The 8880-nt window shown below is 38.2% G+C and overlaps 2 protein-coding genes across 4 annotated transcripts in view; both read right to left on the bottom strand.

Moving 5' to 3' along the window:
* Window positions 1-297: 297 nt before the first annotated feature.
* Window positions 298-2312, bottom strand: cav4b (caveolin 4b). Its single transcript, XM_033970361.2, has 4 exons — window positions 2151-2312; window positions 1599-1813; window positions 907-1094; window positions 298-541 (listed from the first exon to the last, which is right to left on the bottom strand). Exons 2-4 carry the CDS (start codon window positions 1806-1808, stop codon window positions 355-357), a joined length of 585 nt encoding a protein of 194 aa, XP_033826252.2. The 5' UTR covers window positions 1809-1813; window positions 2151-2312; the 3' UTR covers window positions 298-354.
* Window positions 2313-2425: 113 nt separating this feature from the next.
* arhgap4b (Rho GTPase activating protein 4b) overlaps window positions 2426-8880 on the bottom strand; it is a 28577-nt gene continuing 22122 nt past the window's right edge. Inside the window, exons 17-25 of one of the 3 annotated variants that reach the window (XR_008648731.1) lie at window positions 8043-8148; window positions 7593-7820; window positions 7387-7442; window positions 6724-6895; window positions 5867-5956; window positions 5126-5230; window positions 4935-5037; window positions 3890-4307; window positions 2430-3182 (exon numbers count right to left, since the gene is read on the bottom strand). Coding sequence is in view for 2 of the 3 variants with exons in the window: in XM_055222940.1 (XP_055078915.1) it covers window positions 4101-4307; window positions 4935-5037; window positions 5126-5230; window positions 5867-5956; window positions 6724-6895; window positions 7387-7442; window positions 7593-7820; window positions 8043-8148 (1067 nt within the window). In the remaining variant the exon portion in view is untranslated. Of the gene's footprint in view, window positions 4308-4934; window positions 5038-5125; window positions 5231-5866; window positions 5957-6723; window positions 6896-7386; window positions 7443-7592; window positions 7821-8042; window positions 8149-8880 lie in introns of all 3 variants that reach the window. The other 2 variants (XM_055222940.1, XM_033969566.2) reach the window with 2 other exon arrangements.

Below are 8880 nucleotides of genomic sequence, written 5' to 3'. Positions count from 1 at the left end.
TTAATTTTATCATGCTCTCGTAGGTATAAATACCACTCTTCATTTATCCCCCCAAAAATCTTTTATTTCATTTGGACATTTCATTTTAAAAACGTTTCAAACAGAGCATTGGTCTGCCAGTGCTTGAATATGGATGACCGTGGTTGGTCAAAAATACTGACACTTGGGACTTAAACTCTTAGATTAAACTGGCTACGATAAATGATTCTATTCTGAATCACATAATTAAATACATAATTTACAGTTACAGGTAAAAAAAAAAAAGTATAATAAGCAAATATAAAACAAAATGTGCTTGGATCAGATCAAACAAAAAATACATTATAAAAGTCAATCATCCGTGCTCTGCCCCATTCACACCCCCTCTTTGTCTGCTTTTAGAGGCTGCCAGTCCTTATTGGAAAGGATGATGGCAACATGACTGCAGCAGAGAGCCAGGCTGGTGCACACAGGTGAGATGAGGACATTGACAGCACACACCCACACAGAGCGGACACATGGGAGGAAAGTGTGGGTGAGCTGACCCAATGGGATCACAAACCTGCACCAAGAGAGGATCAGGAGCATTAGAGCAATGAAAACAAGTCATTGAATCATCCGACATCATACCTGAGCCCTTAATCCACTAAATCTGTAGAAACATCTGAAAATGTTTGTTTAACATATTCTTTGCATAATGTAATGTGTTGGAGAGTTACATGGTGCACCTTTATGATATATAGATAATTCCCATACTGTATTATTGTTTGTAACTGGCAACTCCTTTTCTTCCTGTATACCCATGAACAATTTAGTCAGCAATTAATTTTTTCTCTGCATTGTGGGGTGAAAAAGGTAGGCTGGTTTGACTCAATCCCAGTGGATATCAGTATGTTATGTTTCTTCTTGAGATTGATGAGGACGTACCAGACATGTAAACAGGCCAGAAGTCCCAGGGAGACCCCACAGAGAAGAGCAAAGGGGACAGCCAGTAACAGAGACAAGATCCTGTAGCTCCAAACACGAGTCTTCTCAAAGCTATGCAAACTGTAAAACCAGACCTGGTCTATGCTGTGAGGAGAGGCAGGTTCAGCCAGCACATCACTCACCTCCACCTGCCCATGAGAGAAGACACAGATAAAGGCTTCATTATAACACATCAACACAGCACAACCTTAGTATATTTATATGCACATATTCATATGTACAGTATATGTAAGCATTTGGGTGCTACTCATTCAAAATGAGCAATAAATTTAAATATCAGAGCTGTTCATTGGCCCTGCCCAGTAGCACCACCATGTGGCTGAATACATCAATGCAGGTAGATAGAAACTTACACTATCTCCCAGGAAAGTTTGTTGGTGGGTGAAATTTATAGCAACAGCAAAGGACCTTAGGCAGACACTGACATTTTGTCAGTAGGTTTTAATCCTGATGTCTAAAAATTAAAAAAAAATCTAATGATTAGCTGTAAAGAGGACATCATGTTTTCTTAGGCATTCGGAGTAAGCCTTATATAGATTATTTAGCATTTTATGTATGTATGTTTCATAAAATAATTAAAGAAAGACAAGTAATTGCAATTCAAACTTGAAGTAAACTAACTAATAATAAACCTTTAGATGCTGGTTGATGCCGAATGGGTCCCTGCTCACTGGAGGGGCCAGAGGACTGGGAGCAGGTGTGGCAGGCGCTGTTGGTGGTTTGGGCGAAGGGGTGGGTGCTTTGGACGCAAACTCAGGAGGGGGAGGAGCTGAAAAGGCAAGCTGCACTTCATCTTCATCATCATCAATGGGACATTCCACCAGACACTCATCACTGATCATTGTAACTGCACACAGAAGTAGCATCAACAGATACACACATATTAGCCACACGTATGCTGAGGAGGACCAACATGGGGACAGAGAGACAGATGAGAACACCTGATCCTTAGACCAAAGATTGGAAACCTTCTAAATTAAATTTGCATAATGAAATACAAGATTTTAAAAGAACTGAGCAATCACTGTCAGACATACTAACCACTGATGAAAGTAGCAAAATAAACTTACTAATAAAAGCATGGCTAAGTATAAACTAATTATATAGCAGCTAATGAAATGGCACCCTGCAGCTGCACAAGATTGTCACTTATAAAAATCAAAGTCCAGTTACATTGCACTTACCGTATTTAAAGTTCTGGGTTAATCTGCTATCATTGAGAGTGCCAGACAAACAGAAAATCTCGGAAATGTGCAATAATCTCCAGTGTCAACGAGATCACTTCATCAGAGTGTCCCTGTTGCAACACACACACACAAGCACACACAAAACACCTGCACCTCTCAAACCTGGACCTGCTGGTGCTAACCCCACTAATGGGGCTAAGTCCTTGGACTTCTGTGGCTGTGGAAAAGAGGTTATTTTAGGCAGTGCAGTGGACGGCTCTTGGATCACATTACAGTAGTGGGCTAGTCTCTCAACACTGGCATCAGGACAAAGAAAGGCAGAGGTTTAGCAACATTTCTTTACATCGTTCATTTATTCGTTTGCACATACAGTTGTTGGACACAGTACATTTGTTGACATCAGCAAAGAGTGATGCAGAAAACATGTTACTTTTGTCATAGAAGCAGAATCATTACAAAAGAATGTCTTATTTCTATGCTCTTGAGATTAAACACAACAAAACAATATGTGTAAAACAGTTCAAATGCTCTCCAAGTTATAGTTTGGAATGAGAACCACTGTAAAAACTTAAATAAATGCAGTGTTAGAAGGATGAATTTAAAGACCAATGGCTGCATATAGGGAACTCCAAATGAGAATAGTTGGTTCAAAATGTAACCACTTTCGAAATAATTGTACGTAGTGCCCCCTTTTCATATTTGTAAAAGTAAAAGAAGTCAATTAACAACAAAAAAATAATAATACAAATTCAAAGTCAGATGTTTAACTCCTTACAGTGGTTCTATTCCTTTCCTGTTAAAGTCACAGTATGAACACACCTCCAGTGAAAATGCTCACACTTCAGAAATAGACTCGCAGATGAGTTAGGCAGAAAGATAATCCGAGGGCCAGGATGTAAAAATGAAGAGATTACTTCAGTCAGAATTCACAGTTAAACACAGAGGATGGCTCATGGCTGTCCTCTCTGACACGGGGGCCATTTTGGCTCTGGAGGCGCGGGCACAGTTTCCAGTGAGTGGACCAAAGCCCTGAGTGAAGAGAAACTCGTTCATCCTTCAGTAACCACACCTGAGTCAGCTAGTCTCTAACTCTAAAGCCCTGAGTTCTGGCCTTTCACCAGGCCGACGCTCACATACGACGGGGAATGAATGCTCTATACAGAACTGTGTAAACAATGGGAATAGAAATGCTGTGACATAAAAATGCCTTCATAGATCTTAAGAAATTATTATTTTTAGGTTTGTAAACAATGTGTTAAAATGGGATAAAAATTGAATGTTTCCTCAGCAGTTGATTCCTATCTATGCATTTAGTACCTTTAAAAGTAGATCCACTCACTACACCTGGTAAATTATATCTGTTTACTAAATGTATTTCAGCTGCCCTGAAGCGTATTGGCTGAAAAGCGGCTGGCAATAAAAACAACAACAGTCTTTGACTATTTGATGCTGCATGGGTGCCTTTCATGAGAGCATTGTAACAGCATTTCCACACCCCCGTCTTCACATTTTACATAGTAATGGATGATCGTATGTGTTTTCTGAAGCTGCATGCTTTTGAACACTTCCAGTCTTAAAATCACATAAAATTATTAAGCACAGTTTTTACACAGAAGTTACATAAAGGTGAGAATGTGAAGGCACTCCTAGACACAGGCCCCAGATCAGTGTTCTTCTTTTAAATAAAACTATTGGTGAGCTGATCTCAGACCTGCCACTAGGGAGCAGCGCAATACCTTCAAGTTAAGTTTGACGTCCACTCTTCAGTTCAGTCTGATGAGGCCTTTACATGGTTCTCCGAAAAGATGTAAAAAAGTCCACAGAGCAAAATTATGACCACCTGGACACAACAAGAAGAACTCGACAAGATGGCACAGATATTCTACACGTGTTAAAGAATCTTCAACCTCTTGAGTTGAACCAATGTCAAAAAGCAAGTGTGTGCTGTCAGTCAACAGGTCTGAAGAGGACCCGGCCTCGGAGCCCAAAACCTCCTTTCTTAGTGACGGGCTGAGGCAGAGGAGGGGAGGTGGTGGAGCCGGAGGAGGCAGGGGGTGCTGCAGCAGGCGGGACAGGCAGAGCAGACGGCTGCACTGCAGGCTGGCGGGACAGAAGCTCTTTGAACACTGAGTTCATCTGACGACTGATCATCTCCTGTACAGCAGTAAAACATTACACTATAATACAGTGGTTCAGATGTGACAAATATTACAAGAAATTTTGTCATCACATTTCAGTTTCCCCACTATTTCACAGATATCTACAGCAATAAATTAATTATATGACTAATAAAACTGTTTCAGACACATCCAGATTAAGTGGATTTACATGTTGGATTTTGTTCCTGATGTAAATCTATCCAGGGATTGGTGTAAAACATTTATGCTATGTTATTTTCTATCCTCAACCCAAGGGCCATTGTGTGGCATTGACCATCATTGTGTAATTGATAGATCAGTGGGCAGTGAATCAATAATATACTTCATTGACTACCCTATTCTGGCCGTCTCTTGTTCTCTGCTGATAAATTATTAAAATAACAATACCAGGGCACCTTAAATAGCCTTTTCTACTGATCATTGTAAGTTAGCAACACAGCAACAGTCCATTCAGGCAGACAAGATTACACGATTTTAGTTTATAATTTCAAGATATGTTCAGTTAACAAATAGCAAGTCAGGCTATATGTACCTATGGCCCAGAGTTAATCAATACGTCCATTGTTTTGTTCATTTATTTGTATTCTGACTTTAATGTAAGTTAAATTAAAATGTCTGTAACCTTGTCAATTGCAGTCTTGTCAGGCTGAACAAAGCCCGGTCTGTCTGTTGGTCTGAAGCCTCCTTGTCGCAGAGTGTCCAGGGTGTGCCTCCTTTCCTGGGACCTTTATTTAAACAAAGAAGATGTATTTGTATCACACATTAACAACTTCTTCTTTTTTCTTTTAACTCTATAACAAATTGTACACTTACACTGGAAAATGTCTTGTAGCTGGAGAAGTGGGTTGCTTGTTTGGGCTGATTTCACTTCCTCTCTGTCGTCCCGGCAACGATGCACTGTCACTGTTCACACGCATCCTAATACAACACAACAACAAGAGAAACAGTACTTATAAATAAAATAATATATTCATGAAAACTATGTGATACAGTCTTATAATTTTGAGTAGCCTGCTTTTTTCAATTTCAGAGTAAACATCCCCTTAAAATATAATAACATTTTTACGCAGAAACTGTATGCATAAACATACTGGTACTTTGTGCCCTGGTCTACATGTAAGCAAGTACTTAAAAAAAATACATTTCCATCATCTTTGACACTTAGATACTTCATTCATCTCAAAAGTGGTTGGTGAGTGAGCATTCAAAGTAGATTCTGAAGTGAAATAATTCTTTAAAAAGTAAAAAATGATTTAACTTAATTACAGAGCTCAATCGATTACAAATACTTAAATTATTTTTAAGTATCTCATCTCTCAATATCAGCCATGAGAAGGACAATTAGCATCTTACACACTATTGTTGCAGATAATTTGGAATATTCTGGTAATGTGTGTCATGCAGTTGAGATTTGTTGAAAATCTTACATAACTGTTTCACGCCTCATATGTTGTCTCATCCTGATCTCCATACAGTAATTATATCATTTTGAACAACAACTATTTCAGATTTACACACAGACTTTGAAGTAATGTTTGAGTTACAAGTTTATACCTTGTTGGGTTCTCCATTGGATCTTCGACTGTCAGATTCCCGGTGCTGCCTCCCCCTCCTCCTACTTCATCCCTCTTTCCTCGCTCCATCCTGGAATAACATAGTAACATGGAAATACAGTATTTTAGGGAAATTTATTAGGAAGTTAGGAAAAAAGAAACAAGACATTAAGTAGGAGACAGCAGTGTACATAACGAAATAAACATTTACACATAAAAAAACAATACATTAGTGAATATACAAATTTGGAAGAGAGGGGAAATTGCAGAAGATTACTTTTGTAAGAGGTGAAATTCAAAACGTCAGATAAGACATTTTTGTCTGACCTACTGTAGGAGTATATCTGGCAACAACGACACCAGTGAATTATTTTAAGACGTTCTCTAAATGTGCTAATGTTGACTGGAGTGTTAGCTCTTTCAATGTGTCGGATCTTTTTTCTGCTGAATCACTCCTGCTGCTATTTCTAACTGCTGCAAAACTCTAAGCATTTTAAACCTTATGAAATTAATGTATATCTTGTGTATTGTATATCTGTTATCTTGTGGATTTCAGTATGTGATTTATGGGAGACAGAGCATTTTGTTTATTAGTGAATTGATTAGGTCATTATAGTTGAACAGTGCACGTAACATTGTACAGCTTTCCATTCTTCTGTATTATTTAAACCCACTAAACAATGAAAAAGTAAAATTCCTTTCAACTGATGAGATTCTAAAATGGAAGAAGCTGATGTCACCACTTGTTTGCTGTACATTTCAGATTTTCAAATGAAGCTATAAAAACCTCAAAAAAGTGTCCTCTTCTCTTCAGTTGAAGGGAATACATCGATTGAATATAATGTAAATTATTATTACCCATCCAACAGGCTGATGTATTTGTGCGGGATGAGTCCCTTGACTCCACCCACTTCTCCTCTCCACCAATCACAGGAGGCTTTGCTGTGGAGTATCAAAAGCTCTCCCTGCTTGAAGGACAGTTCTGCTGGTGATCTGGCCACATAGTCAAACATGGCCACAGCCTCCAGTTCTGAACACAGCATGTATACATTATGGTTAAAAAGACATAAATAACCAATGACAGTACATGTTATCAACAGAATCTATTCATCTAACTCAATCTACACCACAGCACTACTGTTATTAATGTAGACTGCACTCTTACTGGTTTAAAACAACAACCACAACAACTGAACCTGGATAGCCCGTACCTTAACCTGCATGAAGACACTGGGTGTGTTTACATAGTCAGCAAAATCAGATTTCTATCCGATTTCTGGACTTTAAACATTATTTAAATGCCATGTAAACCACAATGAATGTAAGTAATCAGAAGGATCATGACAGAGAGATATCAGATGATTTTGACATTTATGACATTTTAATAGTTTTATAACTCCAAAAATCTCCAAAAAATAATCATTTGCATGTGCATGTAACCACAGACCCTGTCTCATTTGAAAGCTTAGAATTTCCAGAACACCAAAACATATATGCAAATACAGTGCTTTTTTTCTTCACCTTCTTCACTAGGCAGATGTTCTGTCTCCCCATCTCCTTCTTCAGTTATTGGTTCACTAATAGAGAAAAAATTGTTACTAGTTGAACAAGATTTTATTTATTTATTTATTTATTCCACATTTATGTAAACAAAAATAAAGCTTTACCACAGTGATTTCCATAGCAAGTATGATTTCAATTGTATATCTCAAAATGCACTCTCTCACCAGTATTCCTGCTCCAGCGTCATGTGCTTTTCGTAGACTGGCCCGGGCACCTCTGATTGGCTGGGGAAGATGACATCGTGCTGGAGAATCATGGTCTTGACCAGCTCATTGACCTGTGGCTGCTGAGCGACTGCATCATCGGAGTCCACCCCTCGGAGCAGACTGGGCCCGAAGCACACAGCCAGATTATAGGGCTGCATCATGTTCTCATCACTGTACTGGGACACACTGAAAAAATGCATGACACAGTCTGTTTTAATATGACTGTTAATCTTAATATATTAGGCAGGTGGAATTTTTCAGAACAACACATCAACATGCTGCTAATATCACAGATATATTATTATACTATAGCCTACTGTAAGACTACTAATTGTGCCTCTCACTACCTTTTACAATATATTAGTGTCTTACCACTTTGTTTTTGTTGGAAAAAAAGTGTTGACTTACTGATTCAGAAAAGCAAAAAGGTAGCGCATCACGATGAGCAGTGGTCGAGGAAATGAGGAGACAATGGCTTTAATCTGAGCAGCTTTTTCAGTCACCGACTCAATTTCTGGAACAAAAACAAGAACAGGCAAACACATTTATTTGAAACATGAATTTGGAAATGTTCTTCACTGGTGAAAAAACTTACACCAAACATAAAGAATTATAGTACTTCAGTACAGTTAAATTAAAAGGGGCTGTCAGGTTACAATGTGTTTCTTATGCAAATGCAGTGGATTTTGAAAAACAGAAAACACAACGATCATCAGAGCGTGACAGAAGAACCAGAGCCAGTTTCACAGTCTTGCATCAACAGCAGCCATAGCTTGGAACAATATCCATAAACAAGTTTCACATGAGGTGATGGAGAACTTATTAGTGTGAATGGTTTATTTATTATAAAACAACTGTAGTGGAATTAATGCTATAGTATATATTGACTGAAAGTAAAATTAATGAATAAATGCTTTTTAAAACAACAAACTGACTTTCATCAGAGAAATGTGATACATGTGCCCCATACCTGCACTACCTGCACTATTACGTACTACTGGGTAGTTAAAATGATATTGTATTTAAACTCTTAAAGGCAGTGACCCATTGTATTAAATATGCAGTTATACTTGTGCATTAAGTATGGACACAGAGCAAATAGAATGGGTAACCAAGATACAATAGTGACATCAATAGTCATATAACTTTGACCTAGAGCTGGGCAACTAAACAAATTTTGTTTTAAATCTGTCATTTTGAAGCGTAAATGATCAGCGTGGGTCTTTTAAAGACATAGCATTTTATT

The sequence above is a fragment of the Periophthalmus magnuspinnatus genome, chromosome 7 (assembly GCF_009829125.3).
Source record: "Periophthalmus magnuspinnatus isolate fPerMag1 chromosome 7, fPerMag1.2.pri, whole genome shotgun sequence".
Taxonomy (NCBI): Eukaryota; Metazoa; Chordata; class Actinopteri; order Gobiiformes; family Gobiidae; genus Periophthalmus; species Periophthalmus magnuspinnatus.
Note: the sequence above shows the minus strand (reverse complement) of the source record. Positions and strands in the feature narration are given on the sequence as shown.

What these genes read in the sequence shown, in the direction of transcription:
- cav4b (XM_033970361.2), bottom strand. Translation starts at nt 1,808, where the DNA reads ATGATCAGTGATGAGTGTCTGGTGGAATGTCCCATTGATGATGATGAA. An exon ending in GCATCAACCAGCATCTAAAG is followed by an intron (nt 1,095 to 1,598) that starts GTTTATTATTAG and finishes TCTCATGGGCAG; the next exon opens with GTGGAGGTGAGTGATGTGCT. An exon ending in CTGGCCTGTTTACATGTCTG is followed by an intron (nt 542 to 906) that starts GTACGTCCTCAT and finishes CTCTTGGTGCAG; the next exon opens with GTTTGTGATCCCATTGGGTC.